A 25,874-nucleotide genomic window follows, 5' to 3' on the forward strand; every position below is an offset into this window, starting at 1 on the left:
AATTATAATTTATTGCTGATATAAATTATTAGTACGTTTGACCGTCACCGTTTGAGCCATCTACGGCAGATTGAGGTACAATATTTTCTGCTGGCCTAGTACACCTAGCTGACGACGCAGTGTGCAGTACCTCCTCCTTTCTTTAACATTTTCTGGTAAAAGGACAATACTTCATAAGTAAGTGCATATTTTAAGTAAATGAATATCATGATGTAATGATAACATTTTTTATTCAGTACTTTGAAGTTGCAGTCATTTTCGGGTATCTTATATCAGCCCAAACTTGCTTAGAATTATCGCTCCAGTTCTCTCAGTAAATTTATAAATAGCGAGCGTGTGCTCAGTTTGATGCCAGAGCCATCGGGGAAACTTGCGTTGATGGTTCCGATGGGAGTTTAGCTGAGATGAGATGAATTGAAGTCCGTCCGCGGTAATGATTCTTCGTTCAGAAGCAACGTAACATAATTCTTTATTTTTCTTCATTTAGTGAAATCGCAATATTTTATTGGCAGAGTGAATATTAATTGGGATGCCATAAATTATCATTTTCAAACTTAACTGTGTTTTTCTCATTTTTGTGTGTGCATGAATGATTTGCATGTTTGCAATGAACTTTGCCAGCTCTTAATTCTTGGCAGTGTGTGTTGACATACGGTAAGCACAGAGCTGTGCAAACACGACCCCGTGCCATTGAGTTGAGTTGGGATATTGTAATAGATTGTTCATGGAAGAGAATGGTAAATGTAGGTGAGAGGCCAAACTATTTACAGTGTCATATCTGTCCTTTAGCCCAGATATGATTATAACCTTTGGCTTTACTTTTAGTTTGTGCATGTTTTTAAACTATTAAACTTAAAGCAAAGCCACTTTAAAAGTTACTTGTTGATACTGTTAATTGTGTATTTGACTTTAATTGGATATTTTGCTGTTTAACAAATCCTAAATCAATTCCCTGTGAGAATGACTGCCAGTTGGAATAATAATGGAAAAGAAGGTAATAACTTTGAAATTAATTACTGCATTGTTCTAGTCAAGTGAATTGCATGAATAGATTGCAAATGTAATTTTGATGAACAGATTAACTTTTTCACAGTTTTCTCTGTTTTTATGTTTTATTTTGTGTATAAAAAACTGTATATGCCTCCTCCAAATGATGCATATGTAGCCTGATTTAGGTGACTGATTTAACATGAAAATCTGTTTACCGGTAGTAACTGCATAATCCAAAATGTTCTCTTCTCATTCTATTGTAAATGAAAACTTTAAAGGAGAATGAAACTCTCGGAGCAAGTTAGCTTTTGTGAAAGCAGAAAAATCAAAGAATAAGATCAACAAAACTTTGAGTAAAATAGGACTAGCAATAGAAGAGTTATGAGCATTTGAATGTCGAGATCACTAATGCTATGGAGATCCTCCCATTGGCAATGCGACCAAGATCTGTGATGTCACACACGTACAACTCTCCCATTTGGACACTGAAAATATACCCCAAAACATATCTTTTTGCTCATTCTAATCATATGACAAACGATTCACCAATTATATAATGTTGTGAAACCTCTGTACTTGTCATCTCATAAAGAGAACACCTCACCTTGTGATAGACTCTATAAAAGTGAGAATATAAGATAAATAAGTACTAAAGTAATGAGGGAGTTGTACGTGTGTGATATCACAGATCTTGGTCGCATTGCCGATGGGAGGATCTACATGGCACTGGTGATCTCAATATTCAAATGCTCATAACTTTCTTATTATTCATTCAATCTTCCTCAAACTTTCAACAATATGTTTCTTTGATTTTTCTCTTTGATATGGATTCAGCTTGTTTCAAGGGTTTCATTCTCCTTTAACCTTTAATAAAATTATGATAATTAATCCATCCACTGTTTTTTTACCTCAAACAACATTCTACTTTTTAATCATCAATTATTATTATGACACTTGCAAACATATTCAGAAAGTTGATGATCATGAAACTCAAGTCTCAACTAAAACCTGGAGATAAATAAGATGATTTAAAACCAGATGTTTTCTTTAAAAATCAGATTATAGAAAGAAACCCTAATTTGGTTAATGAGCTCGAGGAAGTCGAGGAGCCTTGTGTTGAAACAAGGTAGGCTAAGTGATTTTCACTTCCTGTTGTGTGGGGAGGAGATCCCATCTATCCAGGATGAGCCGGTTAAGAGTTTAGGCCGTTGGTATACCGAAGACCTGAAAGATGTAGGAAGAATTAAGGACACTGAGGAACAGATCAGGAAAGGTCTGGAGTCAATTGATAAATGTGGCCTCCCAGGCAAACTTAAACTGTGGTGTCTTCAGTTTGGGCTGATGCCTTTATACCTTTATACCGCATCTACTGGAAAAATACAGTTGTGTCTGCAGTCAAGTTTCCAGGTCTATCTTGTACTGTACATTGTCTTCCTAGCTTGGATAAGTTGTTATCTGTGCTATTTGTGCTTTGTTGTGCCAATGCAGTGACTACTAATCCCATGCGTGAACATAATGCCACGCAGACCAAAACTTGTCTAGTTTTGTTTTGAAGTGATTGACTGTTGATGCTGTGACTACTTCAGCAGGCAAAGAATTCCAGTCGCTCACCACTCTAACACGGAAGGTGTTTTGCCTCACACTCAACCTACTCCTTTTCAGAAAGAGCTTGTAAGGATGGCCACGGGTTGCTTGAGTGGAAGCTGACGTGAAGAACAGGTCTATATTCACATCGTCAATGCCATGGATTATCTTATAGACTTGAATCATGTCACCTCTTCGCAGTCTGTACTTGATGGAAGGTAATTTCATTGCACGTAGCCTTCTGCCATAGTCCATTTCCTTTAGGGTTGGTACTAGCTTGGTTGCTCGTCGCTGGACTTTCTCAATAGCCTTCAGGTCAGAGGTATATCTTGGGGACCATATCCCATTCGCATATTCCAGGCATCACGCATCATGTGGCCATTAACTGTCTATGAGATAGGTTTGTCGTATGTCAAAGCCATGGAGCGTAAGATCAATGTCTATGTTAAGAGGTGGCTGGGTGTTCCAAATTCTCTGACCAACATTGCTCTCCATAGTACTGAGACAAAGTTGAACATCCCCGTCAAGTCATTGGTTGAAGAAGTCAAGGTGACGAAAGCAAGATCTTTTATGATGCTTCGTGATTCTAGCGATCCGGTCATTAGAGATTACCAGCCTGATGTGAAATCGGGAAGGAAGTGGCATGCTGATAAGGCAGTGAAAGAGGCTGAGTCGAGACTGAGACACAAGGAGATGGTTGGTGCTGCCCAAACCGGTCGTTTGGGCCTGGGCTGGACTTCTACATTTGTACCACGAGGTGGTCAGCAGCTTCAGCCCGGGAGCGGCGCGACCTCATTGTGCAGGAGATCAGAGAGGTTGAGGAGGAGAAGAGATGGGCCACAGCAGTTGGCCAGGCCCAGCAGGGCTCATGGACGAAGTGGGAGGGGGCGGAAGCCAGAAGGTTAACATGGTCTATACTTTGGCAGATGGAGCCACTTCGAATCTCCTTCGTTGTTCGCTCGACCTACGATCTTTTGCCTACGCCTGTTAACCTCAGCAAGTGGTATAACGAGCCTGATAAGTGTAGTGCTTGTGGAGGGAGAGGTACCCTTCAGCACATACCTAGTGCCTGCGAGGTTAGCCTGTGTTGTGGGATGTATACTTGGAGGCATAACCAGGTCTTGAAGGTTGTTGAAGAGGCGGTTACAAAAAGGGTGACATCTCATAATTCTGGGAAGGGTGTTGCAAAGGGGGTATGCCTCATATTGATTTTGTGAAGGAGGGGGGCTAGGCCAAGATTAAGGGCAAGGTCTACGAGGCCCAGTATCTTGTCCTCAGCTCGTGATTGGCAGGTGAGAGTCGACCTGGACGGAAAAGGGAGTTTCCCACAGCATGCGGTGTTTACAAATCTCCGCCCCGATATTGTTTTGTGGACTGACTCTGCAAAGGTAATAGTTCTAGGAGAGTTGACCGTCCCTTGGGAGGATAATTTTTACTATGCCTTTGAGCGCAAGCACACAAGATATTCTGAATTTGTGGCAGAGTGTACAGGCAAAGGCTGGAAGGTGTTTTGCTTCCCCTTTGAGGTTGGTTGTCGTGGGTTCATAGCAAAATCATTGTCTAGGTTGTTTCGGGAGTTGGGTTTCTCAAATAGAGAGAATAAGCATGTTTGTAGGGCTGCTTCTGAGGCAGCAGAGAAGAGTTCTGCTTGGATTTGGACCAAGTATGTCCAAAGGAAGAGGGTGACCAGCAATTAAGCAACTTATTTTTGTCCTTTATTTCTTTCTTTCTTCCCCCTTTTTTTTTCCTTTTTCTTTCCCTTTTTTTCTTGTTACCAGCGGGGAAGGTGGTGCTTTGCACTGCTGGCCCACCACCAAGAGGGAGTATTGTTTCTAACGGGCCAAAACTCCCAGTGACTGGTGGAAAACAACTGAGGATTCCCCCTGGTAATGCATGAGGCAGCGTTCTCATGTTTGTTTAACAACACCAGTGTCATATCTGTCCTTTAGCCCAGATATGATTATAACCTTTGGCTTTACTTTTAGTTTGTGCATGTTTTTAAACTATTAAACTTAAAGCAAAGCCACTTTAAAAGTTACTTGTTAATGTTAATTGTGTATTTGACTTTAATTGGATATTTTGCTGTTTAACAAATCCTAAATCAATTCCCTGTGAGAATGACTGCCAGTTGGAATAATAATGGAAAAGAATGTAATAACTTTGAAATTAATTACTGCATTGTTCTAGTCAAGTGAATTGCATGAATAGATTGCAAATGTAATTTTGATGAACAGATTTACTTTTTCACAGTTTTCTCTGTTTTTATGTTTTATTTTTATTTTGTGTATACTATATGCCTCCTCCAAATGATGCATATGTAGCCTGATTTAGGTGACTGATTTAACATGAAAATCTGAAAGTGTTTACCGGTAGTAACTGCATAATCCAAAATGTTCTCTTCTCATTCTATTTTAAATGAAAACTTTAACCTTTAATAAAATTATGATAATCCATCCACTGTTTTTTTTTACCTCAAACAACATTCTACTTTTTAATCATCAATTATTATTATGACACGTACTTGCAAACATATTTAGAAAGTTGATGATCATGAAACACAAGTCTCAACTAAAACCTGGAGATAAATAAGATTTAAAACCAGATGTTTTCTTTAAAAATCAGATTATAGAAAGAAACCCTAATTTGGTTAATGAGCTCGAGCTGTCTTTTATTCCAAACAATAAATTTAGTTTATTTCCTCTTTTCTTTTAGCACTAATCATGGCTCTTCCGAACACATTTAGAAAGATGATGATCACTAAACTCTCAACTAACTTCAGAGAAGCAGTCAAAATCATGACTGTTCCTATGATAGAACCAGCTGAGAATGAAGTGGTTATGAGAACAAGGTCAGCTTCATGAGATATTTTATTATTATTATATTATTATTATATTATTATTATCATTATCATCATCATTATCATTATTATTAGTATTATTAGTATTTTTATCATTGTTATTATTATTATGATTTTTATTATCATTATCACATTGTTATTATCATTATTAATATCATTATTATTACTATTATTATCATTATTATTATTATCATTATTATTATTATTAAAATTATCATTATTATTATGATTTTTATTATCATTACATTGTTATTATTAATTTTATCATTATCATTATTATTATTATCATTATTATTATTATTATTATTATTATTATTATTATTATTATTATTATTATTCCTCTAAACAGGATCAAGTCCGTATTTTTTTCTTGAATAACTTTGCTCTAACAAAAAGCACCAAGTAATTTCAAGTGCAACTAGGAACTTTACACTACTAATGTCTGAGAGTCTTTCTTATCAATCTGGTTGTACCCAAGATAGCTGCCTTCTGAATGTCGTACATCCGAAGGTGAGGAGAGATCTTGGTTATGCAGGCTTCCATTCCCTTCTTCACCATTCCTGAGTGACCAATGATGACTGGCGTGACCTCTGCTTTCACGTTCCACATCCTCTCGATCTCAATCCTTAGGTCTTGATACTTGAGCCGTTTGTCTCTTTCCTTTACAGCAATGTTGATATCGTGGGGAACAGAGACCTCAATGATATTTACTACGTTGTTGTCTCTGACGATGATGTCCGGCTTGTTGCAGTTGATGGTTCTATCCGTTAGTATGCCACAGTTCCAATATATGGTGCTGTTATTGATCGTGGTGATCGTTTGTGGCTGATGTTCCCAAGCGTGATCACAAGTCATTTTACCGCGATCCTTCAGTAGTTGCCAATGGATAAGTTTGGCAATATTGTCATGTCTTGTGATGTACTCAGTTCCAGCAAGAGTCGAACATGCTGATACCAAATGCATGATTGTTTCGGTCTCTTTTCCACACATCCTGCAAGTGTCGTCTGTGTCTCTTCTGAGGATAGATTTTTCGTAGGCACGGGTCCTCACCACCTGGTCCTGAATAGCATAAACAAACCCTTCAGTTTCACCTCTTAGTCCCGCCGACTTAAGCCATTGATGGGTGTCTTTCTGGTTTACGAACTCCCGATGCGTCTGTTTTTCATGGTGGCCATGAAGTCGCTTGGATTTAAGTTGCTCTTGAAGTTTCTTGTGAAAGGAGCATTTAAGTCTTGCCTTCTCTTTTTCACCGTAAGGTAGTGTCAGTCGATGTTGTGCCAATAAGATAGATGCTTGCTTGTTAATGGAGTATATTGCTTGACAATTATCATAATCGAGGGATATACTCGTCAGTATATCAGGTGGATTGGATAGGTAGTTGGCGAGGTTCGTTGCTTCCATATTCCAGACCATCTCAATTTGTTGTAGACCTCTTCCTCCAAGATCACGGGGAAGGTACAACCTTTCGATTGCGGCCTTTGGGTGATGTAATCTTTGCATCGTTAATTGCTTTCTGGTCATAACATCTAGGCCACATATCAGCTAGTCTCCAGTTAACAATACCAAAACTGTATCTAAGCACAGGAATGGCTAGAGTGTTGATCGCTTCAATCTTATTTTTGGCATTCAGTTCGGATTTGAGGATCAGCCTGAGTCTTCTTTTGTATTCTGATGTTGCCTTCTCCTTCATTGTGTTATGGCTAATGACATCATTCTCAGCTATGCCTAGATATTTATATGTCGAATCATTTGTCAGTTCCTTGATTGATGTTTCCTCATCTTGCACAAACATGTCGCCTGTATTTACCCTCCTTCCTCGTACAAGTGTAACTTTGGCACACTTGTCTATACCAAACGACATCTTGATGTCATCGCTGAAATGTTTAACTACTGCTATCATCTTGTGAAGTTCATCGTCATTTTTTGCAAAGAGTTTGATATCATCCATATATATCAGATGGTTTATTGTCGTAGATACATCTTGCCCTTTGTATCTGTAGCCATAACTCGTAGCGTGTAAGAGAGAGCATATTGGATTTAGAGCTAAGCAGAATAAAAGAGGAGATAAGGAATCTCCTTGAAATATTCCTCTCTTGATTCGGACCCCCTCCACTGTCATCGAACGGGTGCCTATCGTAAGCGAAAGAGTAGTGCTCCATTGTTTCATGCCTGCTGATATGCACTTGACTATTTGTGGATTGATGTGATACATCTCTAGAACTTTGATGATCCAACTATGTGGTACGCTGTCAAATGCCTTCCTGTAGTCTATCCAAGCCATGGATAGATTGGTCTGTCTTTGGCGAGCATTACCGATTATTGCTTTGTTTGTCATTAGGTGATCTTTACAACCCTTCTTTCCTTTCCGACAACCTTTCTGAGTGACCTCCATTATGTCATGATCATCGATGTGTCGTTCGATGTGCATGGCAAGCGTTGATGTCAGCAGCTTATACATAGTATTAAGGCAAGTGATTGGACGATAGTTCTTAGGTTGTTTTGGGTCTTTGCCTTTGTACAGTAGATAGGTCCTTCCAATTGGCAGCCATTTCTCAATAGTCCTGTTCCCTCTGATAATGTAATTGATGATTTTCAGTAGATTAGTATGGGTGCTACCAAACCTCTTTATCCAGAAATTTTGTACACCATCTGGTCCAGGGCTTTTCCAGTTCTGAGTGTTCCTTATGATATTGTGTAGTTCAGGTAAGGTCAGGTCTACTAGCTGCTGCGCTGGCACTTTGGACCATTTGTCTGCTTCCAACTGAATCCAGGGAGTTTCTTCGTGAGTGATATCATTATCCCAAAGTTCTTTCCAGTAGTTCTTCATATCATCTGCCGATGGAACATCTTTCGTCTCAGTCATCTTTGAATCCAGCTCACGAAAGAATTTCTTTCTGTTTCCATGGAAGAGTTTATTCTGCCGTTTGAAATTGTTACTCTTTGTGTATCTCTTAACACGGTGTTTGAGAGCATTTATCTTCATTTTGAGCGTTTCTATAACAGTTGTCCTAGTACGGGTCTTATCGTCAATGCGATATTTCTTCTGAAGTCTTTTGGCATTGCTCTTCATCCGATTGGATTTGATGTTTCCCTTATCTACTTCTCCGAGTTGAGCCACGTCTTTATGTAGTTCTGCTATCTTAGTTTGTAGCCTTTTCTTCCATTCAGGAGCCTTCTTCTTATGATTGGTAGAGTGGTTTGATGAATGAAGCTTGAGTCCCATATGTTCTGTTACAGTTTTTGCTCCTGCCCAGATAAGACAGTTTATCTCCAACAAACTGGAAGGACTAGATTGCACCTTTTCAAGCATTTTATCTACTTTGTCGATATATTATTATTATTATTATTATTATTATTATTATTATTATTATTATTATTACTATTATTATTATTATTATTGTAGGTATGTTGGTATAAATGCATCTGAGATCAATGCTTCAGCAGGAAGGTATGCTAACACGGGTAAACCCCCCTTCGGTGCTGGTATGGAGGTAAGTATGCAGGGTTGTAATTTTTTCAATGAAAAGCTAGAAATATGATTATATTTCAATGCCACAAAGTCGAAACTGCTGCTATTTTTAGGCAAGTGGCCTCTTCAGAAAATATGAAATCCAGTTGTTGGTGAAACAGATTAAAATGTATTATTTTGTGTAGAGTAGGTTAAAATCCCACCAAGCTATTTAATGATGATAATAATAATAATGATAATAATATTAAAGGAGAATGAAACCCTTGAAACCAGCTGAATCCATATCAAATAGAAAAATCAAAGAAACATATTGTTGAAAGTTTGAGGAAGATTGAATGAATATTAACAAAGTTATGAGCATTTGAAAATTGAGATCACTAATGCCATGTAGATCCTCCCATTGGCAATGCGACCAAGATCTGTGATGTCACACACGTACAACTCCCTCATTACTTTAGTACTTATTTCACTTATATTCTCACTTTTATAGAGTTTATCACAAGGTGAGGTGTTCTCTTTATGAGAGGACAAGTACAGAGGTTTCACAACATTATATAATTGATTAATCGTTTGTCATATGATTAGAATGAGCAAAAAGAGATGTTTTGGGGTATATTTTTAGTGTCCAAAAGGGGAGAGTTGTTCATCTGTGACATCATAGATCTTGGTCGCATTGCCAATGGGAGGATCTCCATAGCATTAGTGATCTCGACATTCAAATGCTCATAACTCTTCTATTGCTAGTTCTATTTTACTCAAACTTTTGTTGATCTTATTCTTTGATTTTTCTGCTTTCACAAAAGCTAACTTGCTCCAAGAGTTTCATTCTCCTTTAATATTAATAATAGTAGTTACATTTATATAATGCTTCATACATTGGTTTCTAAGCCCTTTGCATTGTAGTTATTATAACCCTGGTCCATCATTGTTCCACACATACAGTGCATCATCTCTACTCCCTCAGGTGTATCCTTGCCAGTCAACCGTTTATCGGTGCACACGTGACAATCTAATCACATGGATGTTCACATCCTACCGGGTACCCATTTAACACCTGGGTGGAGAGTGACAAACATGGATAATTGCCTTGCCAAAGAACATTAGCCCCGGGTGGGATTCAAATCCTTGTCCCTTGGTTTAATTAAGAGTCAAGTGACTGAACCACTACACCACGACACCTCCACAATTTGCTTACTTTGGCGAGGCATTTATCTACATATGAAACTCTTCACCGGGGCGTGGTAAATGGGTACCCGCCTACCCCGTAGGAAGGAATTCTTTGCACCCTTGAGCACTAGCCTGCTCAGTGCAGCCATGCTAAACTTTTGGTAATAGTAAAGCAGCTGTTTATTCTATCAAGTACTGTGTAATTGTTGCACATTATTATTATGTTAATTCCAAGAATTCTATTTCTGCTTAAATTTACTTTTCTGACCCGTGTAAGGTGTAGATATGTAAGAAAGAAATAGCAACTCTAGCAGGAAACAACAACACCAGTCTATCATGATTAATGAAAATTCAAAACTTTCACATATCTGTTTCCCATTTGTTTTTTCAGAGTGTTGGAGAGATCGTGAGTGTTGGTAGCGGAGTAAAAAACCTTCAAGTTGGACAGGCCATAGCCAGCATGACATGGGGGGCCTTCTCGGAGTACACTGTAAGCTTACTACACTGTTTTGGCTCCTTACAAAATTGATCCTATTTTCCCCGCTTTATAAACGCCCTATAAAAAAGCGGAAGGTTGTTATTATGTTTATATTTTCATAGGGTGACTCTAGACACCATTACTCATATTCTGCAGATTTAAAAAAAAAAGTGGTCTATGACTATGTGTTGTCTGTTGTTTTGAGTGATTTCCTTAAAAAAAAAATCACATCTCAATCTCTTGAAAAGTAAGGCCACAATGCCATCTCTATTGAGATGAAGTTTTTGTTACATATTGTTGTGGCTGCCATATCTTTTTTAACATTTCTTTTCACTTTTGGAGATATATATTGGTTTATATCGGCACAGGAAACACATGGGGGTGACAGGCAGTTTTGCCTCATGACAGTCCAAATCTCCCCTAATAAAAAAAATGCAGTTTGGCGACTTTCTTTCTGAAGATACCCCAAGATCTGCCACAAAGAATATTCAAGAAAGGTTCGAAAATTTGTTTCCTAATTTCAGCAGATTAATGAGAAATACTTTTACAACATAATGTGTTGTTCCACAAAAATTGCCCTTGAATTGAAAGAAAAAGCCCCCCCCCCAAAAAAAAAAAAAAATTCAGCAATCACCCTACTGTGGAAAAAATAGCCCCTAATAATAACCTGTTTAATATTGGGTATTTAGGCAAAGTCATTGCACTGATCGACGTCTTTTATTACTTAACCTAAAATTATTTGTTCGCATTCATTTTGAAAGGCTGTGCCAGCGAAAATGGCAATCCCTCTGCCGGCCGCTAAACCAGACTTTGTAACCCTGATGGTCAGTGGGATGACAGCTGATCTTAGTCTGGCTGAGGTGAGTTCATGATGATGATGATGCTGATGAGGAGTAGGAGGATGATGGTGATGGTGATGATGATGTTGATAATGATGATGGTGATGATGATGATGGTGGTGGTGATTATGATGATGGGGATGATGATGATTACAATGGTGGTGATAATGAAGATGATGATTGTGTATAACGGTGGTGGTGATGATGATGATGATGATGATGATGGTGATGAAGATGATGATGACAATGATTGATGATGGTGGTGGTGGTGATGATAATGATGAAAATGATAATGGTGGTGGTGATGATGATGGCAGTGATGATAATGATGATGATACTTATGATGATGATGGTGGTGGTGATGATTATGATGATGATGGTGATGGTGATGAGGATGATGATTACAATGGTGGTGATAATAAAGATGATGATTGTGTATAACGGTGGTGATGATGATGATGAAGATGATGATGGTGATGATAATGATGATGACAATGATTGATGATGACGATGGTGGTGGTGGTGATGATAATGATGAAAATGATAATGGTGGTGGTGATGATGATGATGATGGCAGTGATGATACTTATGATGATGGTGGTGGTGGTGATGGTGGTGATGATAATGATGAAAATGATGATGATGGTGGTGGTGGTGATGATTATGATGATGATGGTGATGATGATGATTACAACGATGGTGATAATGAAGATGATGATTGTGTATGACGGTGGTGATAATGATGAAGATGACGGTGGTGGTGGTGATGATGATGTTGGTGATGAAGATGATAATGATGATAGTGGTGATGGAGATAGTGAGCATGGTGGTGATGATGAGGATGATGACAATGATGGTGAAAGTGACGATGATCTTAATGAAAATGATAATGGTGGTGGTGATGATGATGTCAGTGATAATAATGATGATGATAATGATGATGATGATGATAATGATGATAATGATGATAATGATAATGATGATAATAAGGATGATGATGATAATGATGATAATGATGATAATGATGATGATGATGATGATAATGATGATAATGATGATGAAAATGATGATAATGATGATAATGATGATGATGATAATGATAATGATGATGATAATGATGATGATGATGATAATGATGATAATGATGATGATAATGGTAATGATAATGAAGATGATAATGATGATGATGATGATGATGATAATAATGATAATGATGATAATGAAGATGATGATGATGATGATGATAGTGGTGATGGAGATAGTGAGCATGGTGGTGATGATAGAATCCATGCCTTGTAATTAAAAGGATGATCATCTTTTGAGAGAATAAAGCATCATCCTGTACAATTGATGTCTTTACTTTATCTTGAATGAGAATGAATAATATCATTCAATTTTGTTTTGTATTTTCTTCATAGCTTGGTGACTTGAAGAAGGGAGAAAACGTTTTAATCACAGGTAAAGGGGAAAAAAACCTTAAAATATTTTCATGAATACCTTTTGTAGTCTTGCCACATCCGACATATCATTTATGTTTTAGCGTAACAGGAAAGAAAATACCCATACCCAGGGTTCCCACAGTCATGGAAAATCCTGTAAAAATTGTGGTCATGGAAAGTCAGGGAATTTGGAAAATTTGTGAAAAGTCATGGAATTGCATTTACCTCTTGGCTATGGCAGCTTTCCAGTTTGTCGTGTCGGTGTTTCGCAACTCTCATACTCTGTGACCATACTCTACTATCATAATTGGTGTTCATGATTTCCATTTTTCCCAGTTTTGTGACATCCCAAATTCTACATAACTCCCGCGACGTCATGGGAAGTCATGGAAAGTCATGGAAAGCAGCAATTTAGTCATGGAAAAGTCATGGAATTTTGTTTTCAAATTTCTGTGGGAACCCTGCATACCGCATCAGATTTCAGTGCATTAAATAGCAAATACAGTAGCTGCAACCCCGCCTAGATTATGATGTTAAGCTCTGGTGAGGAGTGACAAAAGTAGAATAATTGTGATTTTTTCCTGGTCACTATATTTTGATATTATACACTGACCTATAGATACTAATGATGTATGATGTAAAAAAAACCTCATCATAATAACCTTGGTGTTATGTTATCTTTTCTGTTTAAGCCGCTGCTGGAGGAACTGGCCAATTTGCAGTAAGTCCTGAAACCCCAGCACTCTCATGTACATTTCATTGTATTGTGCATGTTTATGGCTTTTCCTTAGCACATAGGCCTGTATTTTGAAATCCAGTTATGCAATAACTCTGACATGGGAAGCTGAAAATTTCAACATTTTGATTACACTATATGTTTTTTGTCCATATCTTAATGGTTAAAAAAAAAACTATTCTGGTTATTATTCCCAGACAGATATAATGATTTGAGTGTCAAAGGAGCTTTTAGATTGAACCTGACATGTTAAAGTTGTTTAATGGTCAAGTCCAACCCAGAAAAATGTTGATTTGAATTAATAGAGAAAAATCAAACTAGCATAACGCTGAAAATTTCATCAAAATCGGATGTAAAATAAGAAAGTTATGACATTTTAAACTTTCTCTTATTTTTCACAAAACAGTGATATGCACAACTAAGTGACATTGAAATGAGACAGTCAATGATGTCCCTCACTCACTATTTCTTTTGTTTTTTATTGTTTGAATTATACAATATTTCATTTTTTACAGATTTGACAATAATGACCAACTTGACTGAACCATATAATATTAAACAATGCTAATTCCACATGTTCTGGAGGAATTAATCGATGTCTCACTTGACACTTAAAATTAGAATATTTCGTATTTAATATAATAAAATACAAAAGAAATAGTGAGCGGATGACATCATCAGTCTCCTCATTTGCATACCGACCAGGATGTGCATATAACTGTTTTGTGAAATTAAGCGAAACTTTAAAATGTCATAACTTTCTTATTTTACATCCGATTTTGATGAAATTTTCAGTGCTATGCTTGTTGGATTTTTCCCTTTTTATTCAAATCAAATTTTAGTTGGGGTGGACTTGTCCTTTAACTACTGGCTTAAGTTCCAGAGTTTAACATCTACTTAAGACCAGACTGCATTTGAAACCTGTGGCCCGTAACACAAAGCTTAGCAATGATCGTAGAACAATTTTCTACAATTGATTCCATTGACTACAATGTACAATCAATCGTGAAAATCAAGCATACGATTAATCGCTAACCTTTGTGCTACGGGACCCTGGATGGTGTTTCATTTACTTGTTAGCAAATTTTTCCTAGGTGCTAAGTCAGAAACATTCAGATTTCAGATGCACGGAGATATATCATTTAGCACAAGAAAGGTTACCAGTCGTTCATAAAGTTGTGCGTAACTTACGAAGATTGTTATTAAACAGCCCCTGAGTTTGAAACATGGGGCAATTTAACATGCAATCATGATAACTTCTTGTGACCCAGTTTTCAATAAACAATAAACTTGAGATTAATTTCATTAATGATCTTTGAGATTAATTAGATGATTGATTTTACATGTATCTCTTATTTTAGGTCCAGTTGGCCAAGCTCGCTGGATGCCATGTTATAGGAACTTGCTCAACAGATTCAAAAGTAGAATTTCTAAAGGTATGTAGCATATAATCTAGGTGGAGACTTCATACAGGGATGATCAGAGCTTTTCAAACCAAGCGTTGAATTTATTCATCAATTTATCTCTGATGTCGAGATAAGAGTACCACTCTAATATCAATAATTTTTTTGGCAGATATGCATTTGTGTGTAGCAATCTGCTGCATTATCTAGTCTGCAGATTTGGTGTTATCAGGCACTGTGTGTGGAAAATCTCAACTACTTATCACATTTTTAGATTTATTTAATGACTTCATCTTGTCACAGAGCAAATTCCAAAGGAAATGTGAAAAAAACTTGGAATACTGTTAATTGTGCAATAGGTCGTGCAAATAAAAAGTGCAATATTGATTTTCTGAAATGTAATAATCAAGTATTATATGATACCTCTGCTATTTGTAATGTATTCAATGAATTATTTATCAATATTGTAACTGAAATGAATTTTCCTGTTGATCAGGGCAATAATTAAATTTGAATTTTTGTAGATATTTAGATAGAAATCCAAGATCTTGTTTTTTCAAACCAATCACTTGTACCGAGATAATTGATATTGTGTCAAGCATAAAAAGTGATTGCAGTCCTGGGTATGATGATATAAGTATCAAGGTTATAAAGAAATCAATACATATTTTATGTCAACCCCTTTGTGCAATATTCAATCAATGTTTAGATCTCGGTATATTTCCTGATGAATTAAAGATTGCTCGTGTTGTTCCTGTATATAAAAATGGTCCGAGTGAAAATGTTTCAAATTACAGACCCATATCAGTCTTGCCAATTTTTTCAAAGATTTTAGAAAAGTGTATATATAATAGATTATTTGATTTTATAAACAAGTGCAATATATTATCTCTACATCAATACGGTTTTCGTGCTGGTCATTCAACTTCTTCGGCTCTTATTGATTTTGTCCATACTGTTACCAACGCTCTTGATAATAAGAAATATTTGATAGCAATGTTTTTAGATTTGAAGAAGGCTTTCGATACAGTTGATCACGCTATTTTATTGAACAAACTAGAATTGTATGGCATAAGAGGTAATGTACTTAAATTATTTAAAAGTTATTTATCCAACAGAAAACAATATGTTGAAATATCCAAATGCAAATCACAGCTTAAGATTATCTCATGTGTGGTTCCTCAGGGTTCTATTTTGGGACCGCTCTTGTTTCTCCTCTTTATTAATGATCTTAGTAAAGTATCCAACTTATTACATTGTATTATGTTTGCTGACGACACTAGTCTGTTTTTATCTCATACAAACTATCATGTTTTACACAATTTATTCAATTCTGAACTTGAATTAATATCTGAGTGGTTTTATACAAACAAAATGATAGTTAATCTTGCCAAAACCAATTATATGATTTTTAGTAATTTATTTTTACCAGATAGTCTTTCAATTAGAATGTGCAATACAGATATTAAGTGTGTAACGTCAGTAAAATTTTTAGGAGTAACAATAGATAATAAGTTTACATGGAAAAATCATATTGATAATCTGTGCAATAAGCTTGCCAAAAATATAGGAATAATGTATAGATTAAGATCATTTCCAAAGGAGATTTTAAAACTAATGTATTATGCCATTGTATATCCATACCTCAATTATGGTATTCTAGCCTGGGGAAGTGCAAGTAGCATTCACATTGATAGATTATATATTTTACAAAAACGTGCAATAAGAATTATGTCTCATGCTCCTTACCTTGCCCATACGAATCCTCTATTTGTTGAATTGAATGTATTAAAATTTTATGATATTCATGCATTTCAAATTCTTATATTTATGTATTTATGTAACAATAACCTCTTGCCAGATTATATCAAAACATTCTTTAAGTTCAATTGTGATTTCCATGGATACAACACAAGAAATGCAAAGGATTTCCATTTACCTAAGCCAAGACTCTCATCTTTTAAAAACTCAATTTTATTTCAAGGACCACAACTCTGGAATTCTATTTCTGTAGACATCAAGCAATCAGTTTCATTAAATGTTTTAAGTCAAAATCAAGGCAATTTATTTTAAATAGTAATTCATAAAGTTTGTTTGTATAAATTTCATTCAGGCATTATAGGCACCCCCCCCCCCTTTGTTGTAGTTTAGTGATTTTTTTCTATCTTTGTTATTGAAGTCTTTGTATAATTATTATGTTATAGGGTCAGCTTATCACAAGGCTTGTTCCTTTCTTGCTGTCCCTCTCATATTCAATCCAATGTTTATTTCTATTTGCTGTTTTTTTTTTCTATTTTGTGAATATGATACTTTGTATATGTATGTTTTTGTATGGATTTTTATGAGCAAATAAATTGAAATTGAAATTGAAAATTGAAATTGAAATTCACAGTAACAGTTGCTTTGCAAAGAGAATTATTCCAGAGAGCCTAGAGAATTTCTTTTTTAAGAACTTTACATTTTCCATCTGTCTTGTATTACAGAAAATTGGATGTGATCGACCTGTCAATTACAAGAAAGAGAATCTCAAAGATGTGCTCAGATCAGAGTACCCGGTATGTTAATATAGTTTTCATTTATTATTTCTTTCTTGATATATTGTATATTTCAGTTGACCATTTCCCTGCTAGAGTTGATGAATTTTCACTGATATCAATTAAAGATTTACTTAGAATCAGACACACCTCTCTTGCACTTCCCTTACTCTCTATTGCTATTGCACTTGCATCAGCTTGATCCATTACTTCTTGCAGATAACTACAGTACTTGTACCTGAACATGATTAATCTAGAATATGAATTTATTCCTAAACCCGACTTTAACCTTGACTTGTATTTCAAATACTTGTGTATTGTAAATTTTTGAGTGAACCATGTATACCTGAGTTGGAATCATTTCCTCGTGTTGACATGTTTTCATCATCTTTTGTTTTGTTCTGTGTATATACATTGTATCTACAATGTACATGTGTGTAAACCAGTGAAAAAAAAATTTCCTTTATGGACAATGAAGTTATTCAATTCAATATGCATATTCACCAGCTCTGGCTTACTTTTGTTAACTCTTGTCATCACCCCACATGAACAAAAGCAAGTGGCTCTTCAATGGTATTGACCACATGTATGCTCTGATCCTATGCTGTGTTTTTTATACCCACATATTTTGTTTAATTGATTTTAAATTCATGTTTACATCTTTATTTTCATGTAGACAAATGCAACATTATTTTTCAAATATAAAAAAAAAATGGGGGGGGGTGGGGGCGGGGCAACATGACACCCCCCACCCTTTTTTCCAAGATCACCACCCATACTGGGTTTTGTTTCACCATGTGTTGGGAAGACTTTCTGAATGGGAGTCTTTTGCTCTCAAAATGCATCTAAAAGCGTCTTGGCCCTGTTGCATAAAAGCTACTATGACCATGGTAACTCCTCCATCCAATAATAACCATCCTGAAATCCTTGATTTTGATTGGCTGCTTAGCATCATCACCATGGTAGTTACCAATGGATGGGAAGGTTACCAAAATAGTCACTTGTCTTTTATATGCAATGGGACCCAGGTGGGTGTTTCATAAAGCTGTTCGTAAAGTTACGCACAACTTTACGGGCGTTTGTAAAGTTATGCACAACTTTACGCGAGACTGGAACATGTTCTTAGGTCATAAATCTTAGGTCATAAATCAATTATATAGGGATATCACGTAGCACAGTCGTGGGTAAAGTCATTCGTATCTTACGAACAGCTTTATGAAATACCCACCAGGTTTGTTCTAGAACAACACAGATGTTAGTGATTAATCAATCAATGAAACTTAATTAAATCAAGTTAATTATTGCATGTGCGTTTTGCTTAACAGGCTAACCAGGAACCAATCAGGGCCCCGTCTTACAAAGAGTTACGATTGATCCAATCAATCGTAAATCTGGAAATCCATCAGTGTCATAATTTTTCTACAGGAAATTTGCAAAATGTCCTTTGTAAACAAAGTAGAACACACCAAATTGTCAAGAAATTAATGAATTTACATGTATGGATATACATTCATATCTAATTTTTTTTTAAACAAGCGTGCATTTTAGATGTTGACTTTACTGGCTTTCCATAGATGCGATTGATTGGATCAATCATAACTTTTTGTAAGACTGGCCCAAAATTTTTCTTTGAAATAAGCGATTAATTGCTAACATGTGTGATATGGGGCCCTGGCTACCTTGTGTATGTAATTCTTAATGCCCCTATTGATTTACGATATTTGTGTACTATTTTATCTTTCCCAGGAAGGCATTGATGTCGTCTATGAGACCATCGGTGGGGAGATGTTTTCAACTTGTCTCAAGGCGTAAGTTAATTATACCAAGTTAATCCAAGTTTAATTAAATAAAGTAAACCCAAGTTGAACTTCATCCTTGTCATCATTAGTATTACATCAGTGTGGCATGTTCATTATAGTTATGACTCTCGTTTTTATGAGCAGGTGGTCTTCAAAAACAGATTTCTGTATGTGAAATGTACAAAGACCTTCCTTATCGTGATATAAAATGTAAAAATTATGGCGTTAAGAACTTCAAAAGCTGGTGTTTTAAGGTAGCCACATTCTCAGGTGTTGAGTGATATATACACCATGGAGATTGAACGTACTAACACCATGGAGATTGAACGTACTAACACCATGGAGATTGAACGTACTAACACCATGGAGATTGAACGTACTAACACCATGGACATTGAATGTACTAACACCATGGAGATTGAACGTACTTACACCATTGAGATTGAACGTACTTACACCATTGAGATTGAACGTACTTACACCATTGAGATTGAACGTACTAACACCATGGAGATTGAACGTACTAACACCATGGAGATTGAACGTACTAACACCATGGAGATTGAACGTACTAACACCATGGAGATTGAACGTACTAACACCATGGAGATTGAACGTACTAACACCAAAGAGTGTTTAAATAAATGTGCTATTCAAGAGCATTAACTTTCGTTTAACTATTAAACTTTTTTTTCAACTCCAATAGCACTTGTGTATTAAAGAAAGATATTTTGTGAGGTTGTCTTAGTTTTGCAAGGTCCAGTGATCCTGTAATCTGCATCACTTGTATTTGTTTTGCTTTCTGTTTATCAGATTAGCCAACAAGGGGAGGATCATCGTTATTGGATTTATTGAGAGCTATCAGAAAGAGGGCGCCCTGGCTCCGAAGAATGAAGCATCATGGTCCGGAATAGTAAGTACTTCTTTATTAAGACGCACCCTCATTTATTCTCCATTACTTGAAATGAACTATCTTGGTCATTCTTTAATACATTTTTGATAATGATATTGACACAATATTGATTAATACAGTTATCGTAAAGGGCATATCATGTTATTATACTGTATAACGGCCCTATATACTGCCAGAAGACTTTGATATTGATACCCCGGCTCTAGCCCCAAAGCCATTTTAAACATTTCCAGAAATAAACTCCTGCCAGAAATCTCACCTGGGTTGAGTGCAGCACAATGTAGATCCATTTCTTGCCAAAGGACATAACCACGATGGCTGGAATTTGAACCCATGTCCCTCGATCTGTTCCAAAGTCAGACTATTTCCACTGGGCCTCAACACTCCATGCGGTTGTTTCTCGATAGTAACCTTGATGAAATAATTGTTTAATCTTAGGTACTCCAGAAGTCTGCATCCATCCGAGGGTTCCTTCTCTTCCATTTTGCTGACCTCTGGAAGCGATCTTTGACCAATCTGACCCAGCTGCTGATGGGAGGTCAACTCAAGGTCAGTTACGACCAAGGCAAGCATGACCCCAAGGGACCGTTCACTGGCCTAGAAGCTGTTTATGATGCTGTAGATGTAAGTAGCGAGGGCGCTTTTCTTTGAATCAATGTTATAGAATTTGGCTATATTCAATTTGGTTGCAACAAAATGAACAAAGCTCTGTTGATAGCCAGGCACGAAAAAAAAAATACATGTTAGCCATGTTTTTATTAACACAAACACTTTGTTCACACTTATAAAAGAGCTCTGATTATAAGATCTTAATACAAATATTGCAGTCATCAAGGCAATTGTACTCATTACACACACAAGGTACCTTGGGAACAGTTTTGATATGCCTGAGGGGATAGCTTAGGGCATTTGGATTGTTTCAAAGTTAAAAAACTAAATAAACCCTAATCCTTATCTTTACATTATTCTGAACCAAAAAATCTGTGGCAAACCTAACTGTAACCCTTTATACTCTGAGATATGAAGACTGGAACAATTGTCGCAGGAGCATTTGTTGTGTCACTATTATTACAATAGGTCAAGTATATCACGTCAATAGGATCCCCTTCTGTCATCATATAATTGAATATAGTAAGACATAGAAGAGTGACTATGACTAAGGTTAGCATAATCGTAATCTCTTTCTCCCCCCCCCCTTCCCCTCTTTCTCTTTTTGTTTTTGTCTCTCTCAGTACCTGTACACTAAGAAGAGCGAAGGCAAGATCGTAGTAGAAATCAACCCAGAAGAAAAGCCTAAGCTGTAAAGACATCGCATGAAGAAATGGGCAGGTCATGTCTGTTTATTAATCAGGTTATGATAATACAGTCTTTCAAGTCAAAATGACAAACCATTCGTAATCATTAATGCAAATGTGGCACTTGGGCACCTGACCAAAAGTCTCTGCTGTTGCCCCCCAAACTATATTGTAACACGCACAATGTAATGTGGTGCGGAGGAATGAAAAGCTAGAGCAATAAACTTGGCCACTTGTAAAGACCCTCTGAAGACTCACTACCGAGAGCCATTCATGTGCCCTCTAAGACCGAGTGCTTCATTCTAGTAACCGTCATATTACATCATCTCCCACATCTATTAGCAGGAGTCCTGATTTAAAGGCACTATGCATGTTTTCAGAGCGACTTTTCCAGCATCCCACTATTTTTCCTATGATGGAAAGTGAAGATTTGTGATGAAAAGATGCATGTGAGATTTCTGTGCGATAGATGAGATTTTGACTGTTGGTAAGATGCCTCTTTAATTTGGGACCTGTTTCACAGACTTCTTCCTAAAGCAGGTTACACTGTACTATGTAAATTGTTAATTGTGATGAGACAGCCACATGGGTTTCATGGCTGTTCAGGGTTCTACACAATGTAGGGTCCTGTTTCACAAATACTTGTCATAATAACAAAATGCATGATTTATGAAACAAATATGCTATCAACCAATCTAATTGAATGATTTCAGTAGCTTTAAACTGGTTTTTGCTTTATTGTTTTTTAACAAGTTTTATGAAATGGGTCCTTGAAAGTCATGGAAAACATTTAAATACAGTTTGCGCTATAACATACAAGAAATTTGATTGACACGTTTGATATCATAAAATTGGATTTGTCAAATGCCAAACAAGAGTAAATGATTGGTACCTCATAACTTTCATAAAGAAGCTTGCCTCTTAGATCATGATCAGTACTAAAATTGAAAGTAATCCTTAGGTTGAAAATAATTAATTTTGTACTCTTTGCACCTCACTTATTGAAATCATGTCAACTCTCTTAGTATGCAATTATGTCAGGATTTATAGATATGATTATTTTATTGACAAAATAATGATGCACTATGTATGAAAAAAATAATAAGGATTTAGAACCTCATAGAGTAGTTACTGTTCATTAAAGATTTTCAAGCCCCCCCCCCCCCCCCCGAAAAAGGGGGCAAAATTAATTTTTAATGACTCAAATTCCATTCATTAATTATGACACAATTAGATGTGACTACTTGTACATGTATATAAGATATATTTTTAGTGGTCAAATCTTGAAATATTAATAAGAAATTGAATTCAGAATTTGTCATGTGATTTCAGCTTCGGACCAAAGTTGTGTATCAGAATATTTCAGTAGCATTTAGCTTTAATACATGATGCCAAGGTATATGGGTGATTTACCTCATTTTTTTTAATCGGAGAAGATATTTGAATCCAATATTTTGTTTGTGTGTAAAATTGAATTGTGTGATTGTGATTGATTTGTATTGATGATTGTCTTGAAATATGCAATAATTAATTTGATGATTGGGTAATTTATTTCTTTATTTGTGACATTACAGTATAGCAAATAGAGAGTGCAATGAATGTCTTTTGAAGTTAGAAACTTGTTGAATTGCATGATAGGGGTGATTTTCATCGCACTGCCAAGTTGAGGAATTGAGTGATCATTATTATGGATACTTATAGAACCGTATATATCTTTCAATGTTTAGTGAAAGAAATACATTGTAGTGAATCAATTTGAGGGTGGTTGTGTTATCACCATCTCTTAAAAAATATTTGTTCAATCAGGATATATGTTAATATTTTACTTTCCATATTGTTTTAATTTCTAACCTTTTGAATTTTGTAGCCTTACAACTTCCTGAATTTTCCCCCTTCTAACCTTCTTCTTTCCGACTTTCCACTCCATCTATCCCTTATCCTTACTCCCCCCTCTCTCTCTCTCTCTTATGCTCTGTTCTATCTCTACTCTCCTCTCCCTTTTCACTTCTGCTAAACCCTAATGTTCTGCTCTCATTCCCCTGCTTTGTCGTTTTACTTGATAAAAGCGGCGTGTGTATTTCAAATTAATATCTTTTTTATGTGATAAAACCAACTTGTACGTTTTTTGTAAAAGATTATACATTTCAGCCTTTGGCTGAGAATGAATTTCAATAAACCAAATACCATTTATCATTATTCATTTGGAAAATGTAATTTTATCAGTCAATATTATACACTATTGAAATAAAATTTGTATTAGTTTTTAACTTATGCAATGGACATCCAGAACCCATGTTTTGATTGGTGTTATGTTCACAGTGGAATGTTACTTTGGCAAGACCTTCTTCGACCCATAATACAAAACAGAAATCAGACAACTCGCGAGAAACTAATCTTTGTTGCAGTACTATCAATGATTTATTACAATTGCAATAAGGTGAGAAAAAGACATTCCATTTAATGGTGTAATTTCTTCTTTTTTATTGCAAAAATCTAAACTATATTGCAAATAAGGTTGGCTAGTCACTATCATTTATGTAACAAAATAGATGTTCTATTTATAGGCCAAACTGAGAGTGAAGCTGCTCCTTGCTGAGCCATCAATATGATTTAGATCATATTTGTAGACTGAGTTGATGGTCAGTGTTGGCTGGTGCTATGATAGGCAATCTACAGTTCTAAATAGTGCTTCCAACACCAGCACCAACATGAACTTGACATTACCAAAAATGATGTAGTAGAACCACAATCTCTTGGGGGGTGTTGCATGAAACTTAATTGCAATCGATTGTACAGTAACATCAATTGCAAACTGAACAATTGATAGATCAAACCAAATGTAACTACATGTACAAGAATTAAATTGTCCTTCCTATTTCAAACAGGAGACCAGCAATCAATTACAAGTTTGTGATTAATTCTAAGACTTATTGATTTTGGGGTCTACATTTGTAAGACTTATGATTGATTTGAGGCCATACACTTTGCTTGCAAATTTCATGAAACATCCCCTTAGATTGCATGGAGTCATGGTCCATTCAGAGACAATACAATTAAAGGGATGGTCCAGGCTGGAGATATTTATATCCCAATAAATGAGTAAATTTCACAGAGCAAAATGCTGAAAATTTGATCAAAATCGGGTAACAAAGAACAGAGTTAATGAATTTTAAAGATTTGCAGTATTCCGGTGAAACAGTTCTAGGCATGTCTTTATGAATATTGATAAGGTGGGCTGATGATGTCATATCCCCACTTGTTCTTTTGTATTTTATTATATGAAATTAGGTTTATTCAAAATTTTTCTACCAAGAACTAAAACAATTGGATTGACAAGTGATTAAGTGCATTAGTTATTTATTGCTGCAACTTATTTTATCGTTATGGATACACATCATTTACACATGTATGAAAAAAGGAAACATTTATGATTTCATGTAATAACATAGTGGGGAAGTGACATCATCAGCCCATCTAATGAATATTCATGACCATTTGCATATAACTGATTTCACAAAATATTGATAAAATTGAAAATTCAATAACTTTGTTATTTGTTATCCAATTTTGATGAAATTTTCAGCATTTTGCTCTGTGCATTTTACTCTATTTATTTAGATATAAATATTTTCAGCCCGGACCATCCCTTTAACATGTAGCTGATCAACATGTGGTTGCCAAATAATAGATAAAAGCAATCTCCTCCCCAGAAAGTACATATAGATTTCCAATATAAGTTGTATGGTGATTCTGAAGAACAGTTGATCGCACACAGCTTCAGTCATGAAGTTTGAGATTTTCGTTCAAAACTGCAATTTCAATTATCGCAAACTTTGCAAAGAGAGTCACAAACTTCACGACTGAAATTGCAAAATTTGCTGATGAAAGTCGCGAACTTCACGACTGAAATTGCAAAATTTGCAACTAAAATCCCGAACTGAGGTCGTGTGTGATCAACCATACTTCAGAGCCACCATAAAAATTGTGCTTCCAACATCAACTTCAGCACTGTCATTGAAATCAAAATCCCCAATTATCTAATCATGGACCAACACAGAGTCAATACATAATAAACCAGTTCACAGTTTGCTTATGATCAACTTTCTCATTCCGTCGATGCACTAACACTCTGAAATAAAGTTGCATACGGTTTCCAGACATAGCAATCCATGGTATTCAAATTTTATGAAAGAAATACCAGTACCAGCTGCATAGAAACGTTGTCAGTATTAAACAGAGGCCCCTGTTACAACTGGTAATGTCACAGTAATGCCCAATGTCACAGCAACGCACTAGTTGGATCAACGTTTGACATTACGAACCAAAAGATGTGACTGGCTCTATTAGTATTCTGTTAGCAGTCACGACGTT

General features: G+C 36.0%; 1 protein-coding gene across 8 annotated transcripts; it reads left to right on the forward strand.

The window, feature by feature from the left end:
• The first annotated feature begins 67 nt into the window (after positions 1-67).
• LOC129268283 (prostaglandin reductase-3-like) lies at positions 68-23,792 on the forward strand. 8 transcript variants are annotated; one of them, XM_064104694.1, is made up of 13 exons: positions 80-177; positions 5,287-5,422; positions 8,835-8,922; positions 10,459-10,557; positions 11,307-11,405; positions 12,803-12,842; positions 13,516-13,544; positions 14,921-14,995; positions 17,446-17,517; positions 19,243-19,304; positions 20,109-20,208; positions 20,647-20,832; positions 21,441-23,792. In XM_064104694.1, the coding sequence occupies exons 2-13, from the start codon at positions 5,295-5,297 to the stop codon at positions 21,510-21,512; spliced, it is 1,050 nt and encodes a 349-aa protein (XP_063960764.1). In that variant the 5' UTR covers positions 80-177; positions 5,287-5,294; the 3' UTR covers positions 21,513-23,792. The 8 variants fall into 8 exon arrangements, with proteins under 8 accessions (XP_063960767.1, XP_063960764.1, XP_063960768.1 ...); XM_064104696.1 differs by lacking the exon at positions 80-177 and adding an exon at positions 351-456; XM_064104695.1 differs by lacking the exon at positions 80-177 and adding an exon at positions 356-430.
• The last annotated feature ends 2,082 nt before the right edge of the window (positions 23,793-25,874 follow it).

Source organism: Lytechinus pictus, chromosome 9, assembly GCF_037042905.1.
Source record: "Lytechinus pictus isolate F3 Inbred chromosome 9, Lp3.0, whole genome shotgun sequence".
NCBI classification, from domain to species: Eukaryota; Metazoa; Echinodermata; class Echinoidea; order Temnopleuroida; family Toxopneustidae; genus Lytechinus; species Lytechinus pictus.

Bases quoted from the DNA above. Each gene is read 5' to 3' on its own strand.
- LOC129268283 (XM_064104691.1), top strand. From the start codon at position 961: ATGACTGCCAGTTGGAATAATAATGGAAAAGAAG. The intron at 8,923-10,458 runs GTAAGTATGCAG...TTGTTTTTTCAG, and splicing joins CCTTCGGTGCTGGTATGGAG to AGTGTTGGAGAGATCGTGAG. The intron at 14,996-17,445 runs GTATGTAGCATA...CTTGTATTACAG, and splicing joins CAAAAGTAGAATTTCTAAAG to AAAATTGGATGTGATCGACC.